This window comes from Nycticebus coucang, chromosome 4 (genome assembly GCF_027406575.1).
Source record: "Nycticebus coucang isolate mNycCou1 chromosome 4, mNycCou1.pri, whole genome shotgun sequence".
Classification (NCBI taxonomy): domain Eukaryota; kingdom Metazoa; phylum Chordata; class Mammalia; order Primates; family Lorisidae; genus Nycticebus; species Nycticebus coucang.
This window is the reverse complement of record NC_069783.1, coordinates 143,419,612-143,441,615: the sequence shown is the minus strand read 5'-3', so window position 1 is coordinate 143,441,615 and position 22,004 is coordinate 143,419,612. Positions and strand designations below refer to the sequence as shown.

The following is a 22,004-nucleotide window of genomic DNA, read 5'->3' as shown; positions in this document are numbered from 1 at the left end:
CAGAGTTTCACTTTATTGCCGTCAGTAGAGTGCCATGGCCACAGCTCACAGCAACCTCCAACTCCTGGGCTTAGGCAATTCTCTTGCCTCAGCCTCCCGAGCAGCTGGGACTACAGGCGCCCGCCACAACGCCCAGCTATTTTTTAGTTGTAGTTTGGCCGGGGCTGGGTTTGAACCCGCCACCCTCGGTATATGGGGCCGGCGCCCTGCTCACTGAGCCTCAGGCGCCGCCCTGTTTTTTTCAATATTTGTAAGCTTCACAAAGCCTGGATCTTGCCAGCAGCTTCACCGCTATGTCTCCAGCACCCGATGTACAGTAAGTGCTTAATAAAGATCTGTTGAATGAAATTTGTAAAGGATATCAGAACAGGCATTTTCTGTTCCAGGGGTGACCTATGATTCTGTCAACTCGTCCGCAAGTCTCTATAGCCATGACCCCACAACCCTTACCCTAGCACAACAGCAGGAGGCTTCTCACACGGTAGGCGCCTGTGCTTGCCGCGAGGGGGCGCCAACGCCTCGCGCAGACCTTGCCGCTCCCGGGCAGGCGCCCGCAGCCCCGGCGATTCGCTGGATCAGACTTTACCAAGCGCCGGGCTGCCTTAGGCTTTGCGGGGCGCAGACCTAGATGGTGCCTGCGGATACTCCGGGGACCGTTAAGTGACGTTCCTAGTCGGACACACCAGGGTCGGGATTCGAGGGGCGAGAGAGCTTCCGGCTGGTGTGTCCCGGGAAGACTCCCGACCTCTGACCCGCCGGACAGTCCCCAGGCCCAGGCGCAAGGCAGTGGCTCGGGTCCTATGAGCAGTGCTCCATCCGGAGCCCCTCCGCGCAGGCGCCGCCGCCGCAGTTCCCATGGCGACGGGGGCGCTTCCCTGCCCCAGGCCCCGCCCCCAGCAGGCTGGGCTGCGCAGGGCCGCTGGCGGCGCGGGCAGGTGCCGCGGGCTGCGGGCAGGTGGCGGCGCGGCGCGGCGCGGGCCGGAAACGGCTGCAGGGTAGGTTGCTCAGCGGTCGCCGGGGGTGGGGGCTGGCCAGTTGCCCCCAGTCCTGACCCACCAGGAGTCAGGGGAGGCAGCCGAGGGGGAAGGCTGCCAAGTTTCTGCTCGGCCGGGGCCCCGAGAGAAAAGTTGGCAAAGTTGGCCAGGGAAGAGGCGGGGACCCGGAGGATCTCTCTGGGCTCTGGATCCGCTGGGAGGGAGGATTCTGGTTGCAAGTCAGAGAATCTGTTTCCCGAGACTTGGGAATGGATCCCGCGGGAAGATCCCGCACAGGGCATCCAATGGATCCCGCGCCATCTGGCTGGCGACTAGAGAGTCGATCCAAGAAGGGGATCAGGCGGCGGCGGCCTGGGGTCCCCCTGGATCCCCAGCCAGGAGTGACGGCGTAGAGTGATTCCGGGCGGGGAGCGAGAGGATCCCCGTCTCTCCTACGCCGGTCTGATCCTTGAGAGTGGATTCCAAAAGCAGATCTGGTGGCCGGGAGCTGAGGGATCGCTGGGGATCTGGGATACCCAGCTTGGCGCTGCTAGGATCTAGACATCTGTGCGGGTTGAAGGCCCCGGAGGTGGACAGTGGGGCGTTAGTGCGACGAGCGAGACTGAGCCCCGGGAGAAGGGAGCACAGGGACAACCGGGGGCATGAGAAGGGCAGCGATTGGAGTCCCCGACGCCTGGGCTGTGGCCGCGTCCTCGGGATCAGGCCTGCGCTCCGCTGCGCTGGTCTTCTGTGGGCAGAGGCGCCCGGCTGGGATTCAGGCAGTGGCCTGCGTGCAGGCAGGCCGGCGTGGTCCCCGCCTGGGTGGCAGCGCCGCCCGGGGACACGGGTGGGCCCCTGGGAAGGGAAGCTGCCCATTGACCCCCACCCCAGCCTGACCTTTTCACACCCTACTGGCACACAGTCGTCTGGGAGCAGGGGCACCGCGCCCTGAAACCCTGCTCTCTGTCCTGGAGCCGGCTTGCCTGTGACCTCCGCAGGCGCTAGGTCACAGGGCTTCCTGCCGGTCAGGGCTTCCTGCCGGTCAGGCCTGAACTTTCTCTAGCCCGGAGCAGCCATTACCTTTTGCAAGGAAAAGGCTGTACCTGTTGCATGAAGAAAAAGCTTTTTCTTTGCAGCTTCTTCGTGACCTTGGGAAAGCACTTAACCTATCTGAGACCAGATTTCCTCCCTGGACAAAATGGGCTTAGGGAAGGGGGAGGGTCACAATTCCTCTTCTAGGGGGCTGGTGGATGGATCCCTATGATTCTATAGTAAGGGTTCTATAAATATTAGTGCCTCTCTTGTTCTAGCCCTTCCTTTTCATGTCCCATCCTCTGGGGTTGCTCTCCAGTAAGCCAGTGAAGGCTCCAGAAACCCAACTTGCTATCTTTTTAAACTGCAGGATTAGAGAAGTATTTATCTTGACCTTTCTTTCAAATGGGTTAATTGCCCCTCTGATTCCCCCCTTGCAGAGAGAATCTCTGAGATTTGGCTAATCAGTAACCAGGACATTTGGACAAGCCTTCTCCCCTGGCCTGGCTTTCTTGCTACTAATCCATCAAGGCTCTTGGACAAACATGCCTTCATCCCTAGACATTGGCGCCTCCTTCCTTCCCCTTGCCAGGGAAGATTCCCCAGGGAGTCTCACTCTCAATTAGGCTGCACTCGAACACATGAGCTCAAGGGATCCTCCTACCCTGGACTCCCAGAGTGCCAGGATTACAGGTGTGAGCCACTGCACCTGTCCTTAAACAACTATTTTCAATAAGAGTATAGTAATTTCTGCTATGAAATCCTCACTGCCAGCCTATTCTCTTAAATATATATATTTAATATATGATTAAATTAAATCATTTCTATATGATTTTAATATCATGTTCTTATATTAAATATTTAATATTCTTTAATATTTTATATTCTTAAATGTATTTATTCTTTATAATTCATCTGCTTATTTAATAGTTAAATGTTAATTTAATTCAGATTAAATTATCAAAAACTTCTGGATTAATGGTATTCAAACTAGTGTAGATGGTCTATATTTTCCTTTCCTTTCCTTTGAGCAACAACTTACAGTTTAATTCTTCTCATGCTACTAAACCAACTTTTTCAAATCCTTTTTCTTTCTTTCTTTCTTTTTTTTTTGTTTGCATTTTTTTTTCGCCGGGGCTGGGTTTGAACCCACCACCTCCGGCACCTAGGGCTGGCACTCTACTCCTTCGAGCCACAGGCGCCACCCAAATTTAGCCTTTTTCTGAAGGCTAAATAGTAATACTTTAGGCTTTGTAGGTCACATATGGTCTCTGTTGCATATTCTTGTCTTTCTTTTTCTTTTACAGACCCTTTAAAAATGTAAAAGCCATTCTTAACTTACAGGCTGTAAATAAAAACAGACTGTGGATTAGATTTGCTCTATGGGTTGTAGACTAAATATAAATATAAGCAGATGATATATAAAACTTATAAAACGAGGTTCAATGGGTGTCAATAATGCTCAGATGTTATTACCACTTTTTCCTTATAAGCAAAGTTTTTTTCTATCCGTATCTTATCTATATGATTTTAAAAACTAAAAATGCACAGAGATGGGCTAGAGACGGGCTAAAACGCTACACGGATTTAGAGAACTGCAGCATTTTATTGCTGAAAGAAGTTTTAGAGATTATCTAATTTGAACCCCTGATTCACTTTACAGATAATATCACTAAAAGCTCATAAATAAATATGATTAAATACTGGAGGGATAGCAGGCCTTCAAATGAATCTTTATGTAATTCGGTCAAATGATTTTCACTGAGAATTCTGAAAAAGGATAAGGTTATTTGTTATTTCTTTTTTAAGATTTTATTATTGTTTCGGGTTAATCTGAGGGCACAAAGAAATAGGTTACAATGTTTGCATTAGTTAGGTAGAGTTCCTCTTATAATTGTGTACTGCCCCCAAGAAGTGTGCCATGCACTCGAACTTTGGGCCCATTGAGTGGGAGCACCTCCATCCTCCTCCTTCCCCTCTCCCTGCTCCCTCTTTCCCCATCCCAGACCTTGAATTGATTTGAGTTTTTCTCTTATGTGGGAATGTATCAGATTATCTACTGGCCTCATGTTAGTATTGAGGACATTGGATTCCTGCTTCTCCACTCTGATACTTTACTAAGAAGAATGTGTTTCAATTCCATCCAGATTAATACAAAAGATGTAATGTCCCCATCTTTTTTAATGGCTGAATAGTATTCCATGGTATACATATACCACAGTTTGGTATATCCATTCCTGGGTTGGTGGCATTTAGGTTGTTTCCAAATTTGGCCAATTGTAAATTGAGCTGCGATAAACAACCTAGTACAAATGTCTTTATGATAGAATGATTTTTTTTTTCTTCTGGATACATGACTAATAGTGGGATTGAGGAATCAAATGGGAGATCTAATTTGAGTTCTTTGAGGATTCTCCATACTTCTTTCCAAAGAGGTAGAATTAGTTTGCAGTCCCACCAACAGTGTAAAGGAAGAGGTTATTTCTAAATAAAAATGCAAACAATTTGCCATATCGGACTAACTCCTATCTGTGGAGGAAACCTGGGTAATGGTGCCAATTGAATACACTCATTCTTATTTAATTTCAAGGTGGCAACATCTGCTTTGTTTTCATTCAAACCTTTTTTCACATTTTCCTTTTTGTGTCCAAATCTCTACACACACACACCCCTACCCACTATTCCCACCAAATTTTATATTTAATGCCTACTCTCTAGATCACAACAACCCTGTTAGAACCCAACTCTCGTTCTAATCAAGACCAGCAGAACTGCCATTTCCTCGTCTCTTTCCCCCCAATTTTTTTTTTTTTGTTGTTGTTGTTGCTTTTTTTGAGACAGAGCCTCAAGCTGTCATCCTGGGTAGAGTGCTGTGGCATCACAGCTCACAGCAACCTCCAACTCCTGGGCTTAAGAGATTCTCTTGCCTCAGTCTCCCAAGTAGCTGGGACTACAGGTGCCCGCCACAACACCCAGTTATTTTTTGGTTGTAGTTGTCATTGTTGTTTGGCAGGCCCAGGGTGGATTTGAACCTGCCAGCTCTGGTGTATGTGTCTGGCGCCTTAGCCGCTTGAGCTACAGGCACCGAGCCCCAAATGTTATTATTAAAGCCCCACATGGACCTATGTCAGGCTACAAGTGAAGTCATTAGGCTTTTCCCCCCATTTAAAAAATGTTTTTTGTTTTTTTTTTTTTTTGAGAAATACAATGCGCATAAAATGCATATAACTTAAATGTTCAGTTTAAATAATTGTAAAGCAGGTACCCATGTAATATCATCACGTCAAGAAAGAGTACCATGAGCATCCAGAAGCTCGTGTGGCCCTTTCCAATCACAACCCTCTCTCTGACCTCTGAAGATAACCACTATCTTAACTTTTATAGTAATTTCCTTGTTTTCAAAATATAGTTTCACCTGTTACATGTCAGTCACACACAACATACTTTAGTTTGCCTCTTCCTGAACTTTATATAAATGGAATCATATTACAAGGGGACAAACTTTCATGGAAAATAAAATGACATCTCTATTTTCAAAAATGAAAACTCAGAGATCGCCTATACAAGTTGAACTGATGACACACAAACTACTGTATTTTTCCAAAATAACTTATGTATCTAAATTGACTGCTTTAATAAATTAATAAGAAAATGATGAAAATAATTCAAAAGGAAAATGGATAAAGGACAGAAAACTCAGAAGAAACACAAATGTTCACCAACTTTTAACAAATAAAGGTATTTAAATTCGAGAGTAATCAGAAAAGACCCTTTTTGTTCACCCATCATATCAGCAAAGAGTTGGAGAATACTCAGTGGAAAAAGGCTGTCATATTCGGTTGAGTATAGTATAAGTTGGCACAACTTTTTTGAGGACAATTAAAATTTAATACCTACATTGTCCTCATATCAACCATTCCATTTCTAGATATCTGTTCTATAGAAATATTTGAACTGTGGCCTCCTGCTGTATTTGAGAAGGTTCAATCTCCCCCGGAGACACAAAAGGCTGAGGTGGCTGCTCTTCCTCACTGGGGCAATGTCCAGCCTCTGCAGGAGAGCCTGGAGACTCAGTTGGGGTCTCTTGTGGGGTGGCAGAAGGTTTCTCCTCCTCAGGATGTTCTAGATGTTGAGTTGGGGTCTCCTCCTGAGAAAGTTCACCTTGTGCACGGGCCTCTTGAGCCACCTCTGGGTTTCTCACAAATCCCAGAGGTATGCTGCCAGGGTAAAGTAAATCCATACTTTGATCTGTATAATCGTCATTCTGCAGAATTTGTTTGTAAGACCGAGATTTTGATTCAAATTGGTCTAGAGCTCCAACAACTTTAGTGACCTGTGGATGTTGAGCTAGATCTTCCTTCAGGTTCTTTGGTGAAACAATGAATGTTGTTGGTTTTGAACTGTGACTATCTAGAGGTGGAACAAGTATTTCAAATGCCTGGTGAGCTATAACCTCATCTGGACTTACAGTTTGAATCTTCCTTATGAGTTGAGGACGCAGAGTTAGGACAGGGTTCTGATCCCAACCGGGCGTTGGAACCACCTCTGGAGGGCTTCGTCGTCTCCTTAGCTTATTCCTCAGAAGCCGACGACATGGAATAGTAAGCCTATCTGCCGCTTGAAGTACCTCTTGAGCTGAATCCGTGTCCACGAATGGACACTGAGCTGTAACCTCATCTGGACTTACAGTTTGAATCTTGCTTATGAGTTGAGGAGGCAGAGTTAGGACTGGGTTCTGATCCCAACCGGGCGTTGGAACCACCTCTGGAGGGCTTCGTCGTCTCCTTAGCTTATTCCTCAGAAGCCGACGACATGGAATAGTAAGCCTATCTGCCGCTTGAAGTACCTCTTGAGCTGAATTCGTGTCCACGAATGGACACTGAGCTGTAACCTCATCTGGACTTACAGTTTGAATCTTGCTTATGAGTTGAGGAGGCAGAGTTAGGACTGGGTTCTGATCCCAACCGGGCGTTGGAACCACCTCTGGAGGGCTTCGTCGTCTCCTTAGCTTATTCCTCAGAAGCCGACGACATGGAATAGTAAGCCTATCTGCCGCTTGAAGTACCTCTTGAGCTGAATTCGTGTCCACGAATGGACACTGAGCTGTAACCTCATCTGGACTTACAGTTTGAATCTTGCTTATGAGTTGAGGAGGCAGAGTTAGGACTGGGTTCTGATCCCAACCGGGCGTTGGAACCACCTCTGGAGGGCTTCGTCGTCTCCTTAGCTTATTCCTCAGAAGCCGACGACGTAGAATAGTAACCCTATCTGGCCCTTGAGGTAGCTCTTGAGCTGAATCAGTGTCCTGGAATGGAGCCAAATTCTCAGGCAACTCCTGAGGTGAAGCCACCAAGTGGGAAGGAGCAGAAGACCCCAGGTAATCAAAGTCCCCAGGATCTGCTGGGGGTGTAGGCACATGAGGGGATTCGGGTGAGAGATCGGAAGAGAGGGAAGACCAGGGCTCTTTCGGCCCTGGGGATTCGGAGGTAGGCTGGACCCTGTCAGGGGGCCACCTCCAAATAGCAGCTGCCAGTATCAGCAGCCACAACAATTGCTCCGTGAGAAGGACCCGTGGGGTCCACAGTCGCAGTAGGGACATAATGTCCAGAGGCTCCGGTGCCAATGAGAGTCGGAACTCTTATGGCAGCTCCGCAGCGCTAGCACCCACGGCAACTGTGTGCCCCGCCCCCACCCTTTATCTACGACAACCTTTGTTTACGCAGCAACCTTTATTATGCTGGGGCTGGCTCCATGCGGTCAGGGTGAGCTGTTGCCCACAGTCCCTGAGCCCAAACCCCCTCCCCACAGAGATACAACTGTCTCACACCAGAACATCCCTCCCGCCCTTAGCAGAGCAAGATTTCGGCCACAGACTAGGGTAGCCTCAGGACTCCAGCAGCCCATTATGGTAGGGGCGCCCCGGAGCTTCCCAAGGACGTCACAGGGCCTCGCCTCTTGGCACATTCAGAAGTGCTAGTTCAGTTCTGGCAGCCTGAACTCGTCTTCCTCCAAGCTGAAATCCCAGAGATATTCTTCTTCCCCCCAGCAGTACTGCTTCCAAGAAACACAATTGACCTGCAAAATGATCACCAGTTGGACAGCACGGCCAGGAGGCTGCTGCGGGGTGCGCGGACATGCCTGCGGCAGCTGCGGCACCTGCGGCGGCGGCCGCGGGCTGCGCTCGGGAGTGAGCGCCCAGCGCCCAGTGCCCTCCCGCGGGGCCGCCGGCCTGTCCGCACTGTCCTCAGGTGCACTGGCCAGGCACCTCTTCGCTTCGTGGACACCTGGGGGCCTTCGCCTGTCCAGCCTTACTAGGCCGAACTGCTGGGGAGTACGGCGTCAGGGGGTGCCACGGAGCCAGGGGGAACGGCGAGGCACTGGCGGGAGCCTCCTGGCGGTGCTCCCCCTACCTCCCACCTCCCTGCGCCCAGCCCCGAGGCTGGGGCTTTGGAGCAGGCAGCCCGGGAAAACATTAACTTTTGGGCCACGTGCAGAATAGCATCATCTACATGGACATTCCTTCCTCCTACCATCTCAGAAAATCTTTGATAACAAATTGAGAAAATGCAGATGATCTTTCCAACAGATGAAATTGCCAATACTCAAGCTTTTAGAAAAAGAAAGAGGAAAAGGACAGAGACAATGAACTCAGAACATGCAAATAATGACCTGGATAAAGGACCGAGAGACCCATATTCGGGAAATGCCTTTCTGCCCGGTGAGATCTCCAGTGAGGATGAAGAGCCCTTAGCAGAACTGTCTAAGGAGGAATTGTGCACCAAAATAAAAAGCCTGAAAGAAAACTAACAAACACGAAAAGAAAACAGCGGACTTGGACAGTCTTTGGTCATGCTTCAAGTGTTACCACAGGCAGTCACCCAGTTTGCAGAGCTGGTTGGTATGGCAGAAGCCCTGCTTAAAGGTGTAGGAACCACGTCTACGTCTGCATCCACCCCCTGGAGAGCAACAAACAACTCCTCCCCAGATTCATTTACTTCAACATGCAGTAACTCTAATTCTAATTGCAGTTCACCAGTTTCCTTGAAGGCTGAGGAAGAGCATCAGGCTGATAAGAAGCAGTTCAAGATTGAGAAATGGCAGATTGCCCGTTGTAATAAGAGCAAGCCTCAGAAGTTTATTAATGACTTAATGCAAGTGCTATACACAAATGAATATATGGCCACACACAGCCTGACGGGAACAAAATCCTGTACTTCAAGGGACAAAGCCGTAAAACCAGCTATGAATCAGAATGAAGTTCAAGAAATCATAGGAGTAACAAAACAATTATTTACCAATATGGATGATGTTTCAATTAGGAGTATGATAGGGCAAAAGCTAAACAACTGTACCAAGAAGCCAAATTTAAGCAAAAATCCTAACTCTCAGGATATTAAGTAGATTATTTTGGTATTACAGGTATCTGTAACAAAGCTCCTTCAGTTCTAAATCTAGCATTGGATTTTGTGGAGAATCTGCAACCCTTCTGGCAGTGAGCAGAGACAGACATCTGCAGTGACAAGCTGTAAGACATCGTATCATCACTGGGCTCCCTGAGGGACCAACAAGCTCGCTGAAGAAGCTGCATGTAGGTAGAATCCCTCCTAAATACCAGTGATGCATCAGACCAGAGAATTTCTCCCAATCAAATAAGCGTGCAATATCATTTTTTGGAAACATGCATTTCCTGATCCCCCCATACTACTCTGTACAGCTAACTTAACTGGATAGTCAGAATCCTTATCATAGCAACAAAAATTTCAATCTTTAAGATTATTCATTGTCCCAACTGATCATTATACATTTATTATTATCAATGACTCCTCTTTAGAGTTTTTGAATCTTAGTGTAAGTACATGTTTGGAAAAGTAAACAGTGAAATAATCGATGTTCACAAATATGAGAGCAGCAAATTCAGATAATAATGAAAATCTGATAATCATGACTAACAAGTAGTAAGATTTTAGCAATAAAATTATAGAATTATTCCATTATCTAAAAATGTATAAAATAGGAATATGAAAAAAATCTTGCAGGTGTCAAGATTTTTATATTTTAATATGACTCTACTCTAACACACACACACACACACACACACACAAATCCAGGTTTGGGGGATTATTAAAACAATGCATTGATTTTCAGAATTTTCTTTTTGTTTGTTTACCAGACATGTTTTAACTTTTTATTGCCCAAAGTATATTAACTACATATGTGTAATATAAAACATCAATATCGCCTAAGACATCCTATAGAAGATATAACGTCATATCTATTTGGTTGACTATGTTGCTAAACAGCTTAGTTTTAGCTGATTTATTTTAATCACAGCAGAAGAAAAATGAGTTGAAACAATCATATGGGTTGAATAATCACACACACAAATCATTTTGTAAATCAATAGAAGATTAAACACCCAAAGCCTTCCTGCAGGTCAGGTTGTCATACATGATAACTCTACAATGAGAAGCCATGCTTCTTCACTGCACAAGGTCATGTTTAAACTTGGAAAAGAGAATGCTACAATAGTTACAAAGTTCAATATCCCAGATCCAGGGCACATTCCATAAATGTTGCTTGATAACAATGTAGTTGTATAAATTAAATGTTCTTAAAGAAATAACTTATGTAACATTTGCTACTTTTACTTAAACGTAAATAAATCCCACTGAAAAGATAAAAAAAAATGAGCACCAGTTAGGGCGGCAGGCAGAACACACATTTGTTCCATTGGATATTTACTCCAAAATGTTGCCATTTCTGCTCAACTTTCAGTATCCTTTCTTCCATGTTTGACAATTAATTCACCACTCTATCATGTGGGGGCTGCCATGGAATCAGAGATGACTCTGAAATTTCTGTAGGAAGGGTTTTAAGAGTTGAGCAATTCAACTTAGCAGAGAAGGTATTGCTGCAAGTGAATAGCCCTTTAGGTCAGCAATGGGCAAACACAGTCAATAATCTAGAAGGTCTATCCTGTACGCACACATGGAGAAAGACACATAGTGTGTTAAAGTCAGCATGTTAAATTATTATCTTCAAATACTACTATAACAGAACCCAAGTGACTTATTTCACAACTCTTCAGTGTGTATCACTCTTAGGAAAATGTGGAACTCTGAGAATATTTCTGGTGCTTTTACTAAAGTCCTGGCTCCTGGCTCTAACCCCTTATTTGAAGTTTGGAGAGCAGAAGTGAGGACTGTTAGAATTCTAATATGGGTGCAGACACAGGAGAGAGGTTTGTCTCTCTCACTTGGAGATAAAATAGTACTTCGTCTTTTTCCCAGAATCTAGCATATGACTTGGTGCACAGTAATGGTTTTAAAGTTGGAGGTGATTCCAAGATTTACCTCATTTAGAGATGACCTGTTGTTAGAATCAGATTTCTGAAATTGGTGCTGACTTTCTTCCTTCCTCTCACATTTCACAGGAAATGAGTATTCTTTTTTTTTTTTTTTTTTTTTTGAGTCAGAGTCTTACTATGTGGCCCTCAGTAGAGTGCCGTGGCATCACAGCAACCTCAAACTCTTGGGTTAAGCGATTCTCTTACCTCAGCCTCCCGAGTAGCTGGGAAGAAACTAGTATTCTTAAAGTTTGACATTTTCTTTACTGGTTTTATTTAAATAGAATTATAATAATTTGCCTTAAATAGAATAAAACTTCAAATACTTTTTCAGACTTCAACCACTTTCTCTTTCACTCCCTTCTTCAAAACAAAACACTTTGCAACTCTGGAGCAAGTTAAATAATCAAAAACCTAGCCCCAAATTAAGTTCCCCTGACACAAAACACATTTTTGGCTCCTTAAAAAAAAATCTCATACATAGTAAATAATGATAACTTTAGAAATTACTTTAGCAACTTAGTCCCTAATTAAGGGACTTCACATACAGTTATGCTTTGCTTGCCATATGAGGAGGAGCTTGAAAAATGCATCATTAAAAAAAATGCAATTATGGGGAAAGGGCCAACACCATAATGAGACATTCTTTTGATTTCTAAAAGCAGAAAATAAGGGCATTTTCCTGGAAATTTCCTCATCTCACATTTTAATTTTTAACATAACTGTAACGACCAAGTTAACTCCATTTTGTTAAAACTAACTTCATCTTGTCCCTCAGTCTTCATTTTGCAGCTGCATACCAAAGGCATTAGGCAACCTGCTCCCTTCCCTGCCCCCCTGTCCTTGCCCCATGATCTGTGCCCTTGCATAATGTCTGCTCCGAGTGATAGCAACACTCTCCCAGACACCCAAGGACAAATACTGCTCAGTCCCCTAGACCCCTATTAGCTCGCCCCAGCAGCTCACCTCACACCCCCTCCTTTTTCTATCCTTTCTGTACCCTTAAAATCCTCCCTCCTTTTCGAGATGAGGGTTTCTCTGCTCTCCTGCTGCACCAGGACCAAGGAGCCCAGGCTCAAGCTTATAAATAAAGACTTGGTCTCCGGGTGATTTATGTGGGGGATCTTGTGACTTGGGCACAACAATAACCATTTATTAAAAATATGTATGAAGTATCAACTGTGTTTGGTCCAAAAAACTTTATGATCTTACAGGCAGGAACTAAGGAATTTACAATTTATAGGAAATAAAAAATGTGAAAACAAAAATGTTCAATCATGCCTGGGCATGGTGGCTCATCCCTGTAATCCTAGCACTCTAGAAAGCTGAGGTGGAAGGATCACTTGAGCTCAGGAGTTCATGTCCAGCCTGAGCAAGAGTGAGACCCTGTTTCTACTAAAGACAAAAATAAAAAAAAAAAAAACAACCCAGCCGGCATTGTGGCAGTACTTGTAGTCCCAACTCCTTAGGCAGCTGAGGCAGGAGGATCATTTGAAACCAGGAGTTTGAAGTTGTTATAAGCTAGGCTGATTCCAATAGCCTGGACAACAGAGTGAGACTCAGTCTCAAAATAAAAAAGTTCAATCATCATATGATTAAATAGTAAGGCATTAAATGGGGGTCAAAATGAGGGTCAAAGTGAGTTCAAACCTGGGATAGAGACCCCTGTAGACATATTAGAAGCAAGAGACAAGTATTGACTCCCCGGGAACCAAAATTCCACCAAATACAATATACAAAGCTTCGCAGATAGACAGCATTTGAACATTTTATTGGTAGAAACTGGCCTATATATTGTAGACAATACAAATTCCTTCAAGGCAAACTAAAGCCATAGGCTTTTGGTCTAAGGATTTTGTGTATGTATGAGGGATATCTTTGCATACTAGGGAGAGATAAACAACACAAACATCTAGTCTGGTGCTTGAAGGTTATTACTCAGACTTGACAGTTGGAAGGCTGAGACTTATCAGGGCCATCTCTTTTAAAACAGTCTACCTGCTGAGCAGGGAAGTAAGACTTCCAGTAGAAGGGCTGCCCAGGTTGGAAGGCTGAGACTTATCAGGGCCATCTCTGATTTTTCAGTCTCTGACCCTTCAGGGCTATGAAGCAGACAGCAATTCTGTTCAGGCACTTCCTGTTCATCAAGTTTCCTGTAACAGTCACAATGCTGTAGAACTCAACAGGGACACAATCAGTGCCATTCAATAGCACAACCACTTTCACAGCTCACAGGAAAGCAGCCAATTATGTGTACTACATAGGAATCACATTCACCCAATATCAATGCCGGAAATGAAAGCTGAAACTGAATTCTTGATTCAAAAAACATAATCTAATAAACTTTCTCTTCAACAGAATTCATTTATCTATTTATTCAGGTAGAAAACAACACTGATAATAGTTAACATATTTTGTCTGTTTACTACGTAAGCATAGTTCTGAGTTTTTGCATTTGTCACCTCACTTACTCATACAATTATCTCCCATATGGTAGGTTGAATTACTAACTTCATTTTGCAGAGAAAATGACTGTAGCTTAGAAATATTAACCATCTTCAAATCTCTCTGGTTATAAAACCTAAATTACATAAAAAATCTTGAAGAGATTGAGTTAGAACTTGAACCCAGGTGTTCAAAGCTTATAGTCAGGCTGGGCTTGGTGGCTCATGCCTGTAATCCTAGCACCCTGGGAGGCCAAGGCAGGTGGATTGCTTGAGTTCACGAGTTCATGAACAGCCTGAGCAAAAATGAGGCTGTCTCCACTAAAAATAGAAGAACTGAGGCAAGAGGTCCACTTAAGCCCAAGAGTTGGAGGTTGCTATGAGTTACGACACCACGGCACTCTACCCAGGGCAACAGCTTGAGACTCTATCTCAAAAAAAAAAAAAAAAAAAATCTCATAATCAGTATTCTGCATGCTAGGCAAACAATTGAGAAAGAATACCTGGATCAAAGACTTTCTATGTGAACTGAGGCAAGTCATTCTACACCTACAAAATGCGTACAATAATATTTGCTGTCATTTTTCTCACAGATGTCACAGAGAACAAATCTGAGACCATTTCCGTAGAAGAATTTAGTGAATAAGAACATAAGATGGAGTGTTTTAGATATCCATATTTTCATCCACTTAACTTTTCAAAATCCCAGTACTTTGGGAGGCTGAGGCAAGAATATTGGTTGAGGCCAGGAGTTTGAGACTACCCTGGGCAGCATAGTGAGATCTTGTCTCTATTTTTAAAAATTATTTAAAATTGGCTGGGTACCTATAGCTCAATGGTTAGAGTGCTGGCCCCCTGTACCGGTGTTGGTGGGTTTGAACTCAGCCTGGACCTGCTAAATAAAACAAAATAAAACAAACAAACAAACAAACAAACAGAAAAAGACAACAACAACAGATTTTGGCTTGGTGCCTGTAGCTCAGTGGTTAGGGTGCTGGCCACATGTACCAGGGCTGGTGGGTTTAAACGCAGCTAGGGCCTGCTAAACAAAAACCAACAAACAAAAAAATAGCCAGGCATTGTGGCTGGCACCTGTAATCCCAGATACTTGGGAGGTGAAGGGAAGAGAATCGCTTAAGCCCAAGAATTTGAGGTTGCTGTGAGCTGTGACACCACTGCACTCTACCAAGGGTGACAAAGTGAGAGTCTGTCTCAAAAAAAAATAAGTATTATTTAAAATTATAAAAATATCTAAGCTTACTGGCTCACGCCTGTAGTCCTCTGGGAGGTTGATGTGGGAGGACTGATTGAGGCCAGGACTTCAAGACATACCTAAGCAAGAGTAAGACACCATCTCTACAAAACAGATTAGCTGGGCTGTAGCAGGAGGATCACTTGAACCCAGGAGTTTAGGTTGTAGTCAGCTATGATGATGCCACTATATTCTAGCTTGGACAATTGAGTTAAACTCTGCCTCCCAAAAAATAGATAAACACATACAGATACACACATACACATGAATGAGAAAAATTAAATTTAAAGAAGTCTTACCTAAAACCACAATCAATAGTTTCTGTAATGCATCTGACAAAGCTTTCTGAATAGCAAGCCTCTGAGCTATCTTCCTTTTCATAAGGAATGATAATGGTCCTAAATCCAACCAAAACAAATGGTTTTTAAATGCTTATTTGAATGATAATTGGTTATTAAGTGTTTAAAAAATGAAAATACATTCATGATTCTTAGATCGCTATCTTAGTGATTAGGGCAGACAGATTACAAGCCTATGGCTGAATGAATGGCACTGTTGTAAGCACATACTGGCAGGGCTCGTTTTTTTTGTTTGTTTGTTTGTTTGTTTTACTGCTTCTGTCTAAGCTGGAAGTTCCTGAAGAACTAGAAGGGAGATACAAGCCAAGAACTTGGTACAATTCTATACCACCCACAGATTTCAAATTGACCAGTTGAGGCTACACCACTATAGACCCTACCCATCAAGGGTTTGGTGGTAGTGCAGATGGTCTGGCTCGACCCTGGCTGTCACCACAGGCACCTGCTCTATTCCACCTCTCTCTCTCTTAAGTCACAGCCCTAAGCTTGGGGGCCATGGATTATAGAAAAATTTAGTATCAGTACCAACTTAATACCCTAACTAGGTATCCATATGTGACTCTTTTTTTGACTCAAGCCCTTCCATGAGTAGGAAACGGACGGAACGTTTACACAGGAGTTTTTTTTTTTTTTTAATCTTCAGATGATGATTTTGCTGAGACAACAGAAGGTCACAAGAGATCTGTATCTGAAGGAATATTTTAACACAAAGCAAGGTCTTCACCAAAAACTAGAAAAACATTATCTCCCTCCTCCTCCTCCTCAGCTTTTTGGTAGGAAGTCAGCTCTAAAATTGTTAACTTAAAGGCTCTATCAGGAATTGCCTAAAACAAAAACCTATATAATAAGGGAGAAAAACTCTGCCCAGGACTTTAGTAGCTTAGCGGGGGGGGCAGGGGTGGGGGGCTGATAGGTATCTAAAATGATAAGTTTCAGAAACTAAGAAAAAAGAGAGATACTTCCCCGACTGAAAACAGACCTTCCTCCAGGTTATGTACAGGCTCTTCTGCCGCCAGCTCCAAGGCTCCTGCACTCATAGAACGGCAGCAGCACCTCTAAAGCACAGAAGGACGTCAGGCTTTGCTTCTGAAGTGCCACAATATCTTCATTTTCCCTTTCTTCAAGGTGAGAAAGCTCCTGAAGCTGTTAAGATTTTGCATTAAAGGTCCTTCTTAGGATCTTAAAGTAGACTTTGAAGTGTTTTGCTATTAGAATTAAAAACTAAACTCCAGGAATCCCAGCTAACAGTTGATGCATCCTATAGCTTCAAAATCAAGTAAGATTTGCAAATGAATTATTATAGATGGCCATTTTTTTTTTTTATTATATGCCACAAAAACACTGGAAAGAAGTACGAAGACCACGACCCAACTAATGGAGAATATGACCAATTCTGGGTGGCGAGGCAATTCAGGTACATCCACTTACCTTCAATGATAGGGGACCATTCATACCTCTCCCCACAACCCAATCAGGTCCTTTCATCTGAAGTCTTGGATTGTTCTTTTTTGAGACAAAGTATCAAGCTGTCACCCTTGGTAGAGTGCCATGGTGCTATAGCTTATAGCAACCTGCAACTCTTGGGTTCAAGTGATCCTCTTGCCTCAGTTTTCTATTTTTAGTAGAGACAGGGGTCTTGATTTTTGCTCAGGCTGGTGTCGAACTTGTGAGCTCAAGCAATCCACCCATCCTGGCCTCCCAGAGTGCTATGAGTCACTGTGCCTGGCTGAAGTCTTGGGGTTTTTTTTTCCTTTTTCTTTTTAGACTTTCTCTTCCACATGAATTCTATTGTGTACAGAAAACAGTGCATACTGGCATGAGGCTCTGCCACATCTTCACATCGTTTCCATTTTCCCTCCTATGGTTTCTGTGATGTTTAATAAGACTGAGGACCACTGAAAACCTTTGCCACATTATCGATATTTGGAAGATTTCTCTCCAATATGAATGTTCGTATGTTAAGGTTTGAGCTCTGGTTAAGGTCATTGCCACACTGTTCACATTTGTAGGCTTACTCTCCAGTTTGAATTCTTCGATGCTTAGCATGCTATCAACACCAGGTCAAGGCACTGCCGCAGTCTTCAAATGGAGGGTTTCTCTCTGTGTGATTTCCTCTATGTACAGTGAGGATTGATTTTGAGTTAGATTTTGCCACACTGTCCATATTTAAAAGGTTTTTCTCCAGAATAAATTCTTCAATGTCTAGAAATGTTCACAAACTAATGAAAGTCTATGCCACATTTTGACCACTGTAGTTTCTTTCAAGAATGACTACTTTGATGAACAGAAAGGGTCGAGTACAGTGTAAATGCCTTGCCCCCTTCTTCACATTTGTGGAGTTTCTCTCCACAAGAAATTCTGTTATGTTCACTATGAGTTTAACTAAGGAAAAAGGCTTTAGTGCATTCTCTAAATTTGTAAGTTTTATGTCCAAAGTAAATTCTTTGAAGTACAGAAAGGTTTGAGTCACAGTTAAAGGCTTTGCTACACTCTTGACATTTGTAGGGTTTCCCTCCAGAGTGAATTCTTTGATGTCTAGAAAAGCTTGTGTAGTACTTAAAGGATTTTCCACATTCTTGACCTTTGTAGGGTTTCTCTCCAGAGTGAATTCTTTGATGTCTAGAAAGGTGTGAGTGGTGTTTAAAGGCTTTGTCACATTCTTCACATCCATAGGGTTTCTCTTCAGAATGAATTCTTTGATGTACAGAAAGGTTTCAGTACTTGTTAAAGGCTCTGCCACATTCCTGACATTTGTAGGATTTATCTCCAGAATGAATTCTTTGATGTCTAAAGAGGAGAGAGTGCTGGTTAAAGGTTATGCCACATTCTTCACATTTGAAAGGTTTCTCTGCAGAATCAATTCTTTTTCTCGTCCAGAAACGTGTGAGTGTTGCTTGGTAAGTTTGTCACATTCCTTATAGCTGCAGGTTCTTCCTCCAGTATCAAAATTCTCATGCTTACGATATTTTGAACTGTGGCTAAGACATTTGCCATCATTTTCACACATGTCGTTTCTCTCCAGTATCGAATCTTGAGCGAGACTGAAAAACTTGGCTACCTTCTTTGCATTGGACTGTTTTTTCCAATATGAGTGATCTTATGTTCTGTAACAAGTGACCAGAAGTTAGAGGCTTTCCTATAGCATTTACAAGTAAAAGTTTTCTCTAAGGTATATATCATTATTTGTCCATTGAGATTTAACAATTGTCTGAAGGTGTTCAAAGAGTTACTACATTGGAATACTTTGCCATAGGTAGCTGTTAATCATTGGTGAAGTCCACTGTAACTTACTTTCTGCTCATCACACTTATACACACTTTCCCAATATTTTGTTAAGTTTAAATTCTCGGAGCCATAGCTTTGATATCTGGTCAGGATCATCTCTGGAAATAAAATATTTGTGCCCCACTCTTGAAAACGGTCTTCAGTATGATGAGTATATAGAGCTGGGTGCTTGACTAGTGTCTGGTGTGTCTTCACCTTCCAGGGTTCTTTGCTTTGCCCCAGACAGGGGATGAGTTCTGGCTTAGAGACAGTAAGACCCAGGAAGAACAGGTTTCTGTAGGTCTCTAACATGACTTCCCCATACAAATGCTGCTGAGCAGGGTCCAAGCAGGCCCACTCTTCCATAAAGAATTCAACAGACATGTCCTTGAATGTCAACACTACTTTGGTATCTTCCCTGAGGACCTTTTGAATGTTACCACGAGGGGGGATGCTGGGCGCTGCAGGCAGACAGCTGCTCAGACAGCTCTGGGCATTTCCCAGCTTCCGGGATGTCCCGGTGTCCTGCAGGTCAATTCTCTGCAGAATCAGAGTGACAGAGGCTGCTGCAGAGACACTTAGGATCCCCAGGAAAGGGAACAGCTGAAGAGGAGGCCGTAGCTCAGAGCCCAACTGCAGAGACAAACGCTGCTCAGAATCCTCGGTGCCGCCTTCTTCTTTCTGGCTGTGCATCATTTCCCAGCTCCCGAGATGTCCCAGTACCTGCAGGTCACAGGGTGACAGAGGCTGCTGCAGAGACACCTGGAATCTCCAGGAATCCCCACATTATTTCTTGATTAATTGTGCAAACTAGGAAGCTCATAGCTCTGGAAATGAGAAAACTGGAAGTATTTTCTGTATTCGAATATCTCCTGTGTTTCTTCACAGAAATTTCCAAGGAAATGCTATTTCTTACATTGATGAGAATGTATGGAAATCATACCGTTGGACTGAGAAACTGTGAGTATACTCTCTCCAGATATGAGTACAAAAACTTAGCTGCATTGTAAGATCCTTCCTGGTCCAGAATTTTGAGGTCAAGGCTTCTAAGGAAAGGTATTTCTTCCTCCACATCTCAAATCAATGTCTGTTGATTATAATTCTATGATTATTTTAAAATTAAATTTGTTGGGCTCTCTTTAAAAGAAAGAGGCAATTTAAATGTATTTTTATTATGTAAGTAATACACATTATACTCTTAATATATAAAAACTAAATAACAGGTATAATGGAAACCCTCCTTGTGCCCTGATGCCTGGTCCCTGAGGTAACCACTACCCCTAAGTTTGGTGCATATCCTTCCAGACCTTTCCCCAGTATTTGCCTACATACATATTTACATATAGCAAAATGAATTTTTTGTGTGGCCTTACGTTTTTTGTTTTATAGAAATGGTAACATCTTACAACTTGATTCTTTCACTTCATGATACATGTTAGATTTTTCTTTCACAGCACTTAGAGGGTTACCCCATTCATTTAAACTCTTGCATCATTCCATATTATGGATTCCGTACTATGGATGTGGCATGAATTATTTAATAATTCCCCTATGGATGGATGTTTAGATTATGTCCAGTTTTCTTTTCTTTTTTTTTTTTAGAGACAGAGTCTCACTGTGTCACCCTCGGTAGAGTGCCCTGACATCACAGCTCACAGCAACCTCCAACTCCTGGGCTTAGGCGATTCTCTTGCCTCAGCCTCCCGAGTAGCTGGGACTATAGGCGCCCGCCACAACGCCTAGCTATTTTTTTGTTGCAGTTTGGTGCATTTTGGTGGGGGCCAGGCTCGAACCTTTCGCCCTCGGTTTATGGGGCCGGTACCCTACTCAATGAGCCACAGGTGACACCCTCCTATGTCCAGTTTTCTTGTTAGGTACATTGCTGCTTCTTTGTAAACTTGGGCAAATATTTCTATAGAACAGATATCTAGAAATGGAATGGTTGATATGAGATCAATGTAGGTATTAAATTTTAATTGTCCTCAAAAAAGTTGTGCCAACTTATACTATACTCAACAGAATATGATAGCATTTTGCCACTGAGTATTCTCCAACTCTTTGCTGATATGATGGGTGAACAAAAAGGGTCCTGTCTGAATTTTTCTGATTACTCTTGAATTTAAATACCTTTATTTGTTAAAAGTTGGTGAACATTTGTGTTTCTTCTGAGTTTTCTGTCCTTTATCCATTTTCCTTTTCAATTGTTTTTATCATTTTCTTATTAATTTATTAAAGCAGTCAATTTAGATACATAAGTTATTTTGGAAAAATACAGTAGTTTGTGTGTCATCAGTTCAACTTGTATAGGTGATCTCTGAGTTTTCATTTTTGAAAATAGAGATGTCATTTTATTTTCCATGAAAGTTTGTCCCCTTGTAATATGATTCCATTTATATAAAGTTCAGGAAGACGCAAAACTAAAGTATGTTGTGTATGACTGACATATAACAGGTAAAACTATATTTTGAAAACAAGGAAATTACTATAAAAGTTAAGATAGTGGTTATCTTCAGAGGTCAGAGAGAGGGTCGTGATTGGAAAGGGCCACACGAGCTTCTGGATGCTCATGGTACTCTTTCTTGACGTGATGATATTACATGGGTACCTGCTTTACAATTATTTAAACTGAACATTTAAGTTATATGCATTTTATGCACATTGTATTTCTCAAAAAAAAAAAAAACAACAACATTTTTTAAATGGGGGGAAAAGCCTAATGACTTCACTTGTAGCCTGACATAGGTCCATGTGGGGCTTTAATAATAACATTTGGAGCTCGGTGCCTGTAGCTCAAGAGGCTAAGGCGCCCGACACATACACCCGAGCTGGCAGGTTCAAATCCAGCCTGGGCCTGCCAAACAACAATGACAACTACCACCAAAAAGTAACTGGGTGTTGTTGCGGGCACCTGTTCTCCCAGCTACTTGGGAGACTGAGGCAAGAGAATCTCTTAAGTCCAGGAGTTGGAGGTTGCTGTGAGCTGTGACGCCACAGCACTCTACCCAGGATGACAGCTTGAGGCTCTGTCTCAAAAAAAGCAACAACAACAACAACAACAAAAAAAAAATTGGGGGGAAAGAGATGAGGAAATGGCAGTTCTGCTGGTTTTAAATTAGAACAAGAGTTGGGTTCTAACAGGTATTTTGTGATCTAGAGAGTAGGTATTAAATATACGATTTGGTGGGAATAGTGGGTAGGGGTGTGTGTGTGTAGAGATCGGACACAAAAGGAAAATGTGAAGAAAGGTTTGAATGAAAACAAAGCAGATGTTGCCACCTTGAAATTAAATAAGAATGAGTGTATTCAATTGGCACCATTACCCAGGTTTCCTCC

General features: G+C 43.2%; 2 protein-coding genes and 1 long non-coding RNA gene across 4 annotated transcripts in view; 2 read left to right on the top strand and 1 right to left on the bottom strand.

Moving 5' to 3' along the window:
* The first annotated feature begins 915 nt into the window (after positions 1-915).
* Positions 916-22,004, top strand: part of LOC128584234 (LHFPL tetraspan subfamily member 7 protein-like) — a 169,789-nt gene continuing 148,700 nt past the window's right edge. The window contains exons 1-3 of one of the 2 annotated variants that reach the window (XR_008379662.1): positions 16,473-16,532; positions 16,757-16,821; positions 19,560-19,631. Coding sequence is in view for 1 of the 2 variants with exons in the window: in XM_053589294.1 (XP_053445269.1) it covers positions 19,574-19,631 (58 nt within the window). In the remaining variant the exon portion in view is untranslated. Of the gene's footprint in view, positions 996-16,472; positions 16,533-16,756; positions 16,822-19,559; positions 19,632-22,004 lie in introns of those variants that run through there. The other variant, XM_053589294.1, reaches the window with a different exon arrangement.
* Positions 8,853-9,431, top strand: LOC128584239 (BEN domain-containing protein 6-like). The gene has a single exon (XM_053589300.1). It carries the CDS (start codon positions 8,856-8,858, stop codon positions 9,405-9,407), a length of 552 nt encoding a protein of 183 aa, XP_053445275.1. The 5' UTR covers positions 8,853-8,855; the 3' UTR covers positions 9,408-9,431.
* LOC128584251 (uncharacterized) lies at positions 13,476-16,482 on the bottom strand. Its single transcript, XR_008379668.1, has 3 exons — positions 16,387-16,482; positions 15,348-15,446; positions 13,476-14,691 (listed from the first exon to the last, which is right to left on the bottom strand). It is a non-coding gene; the product is annotated as an uncharacterized LOC128584251 (long non-coding RNA).

Coding starts and splice junctions, on each gene's coding strand:
- LOC128584239 (XM_053589300.1), top strand. CDS start 8,856: ATGCTTCAAGTGTTACCACAGGCAGTCACCCAGTTTGCAGAGCTGGTT.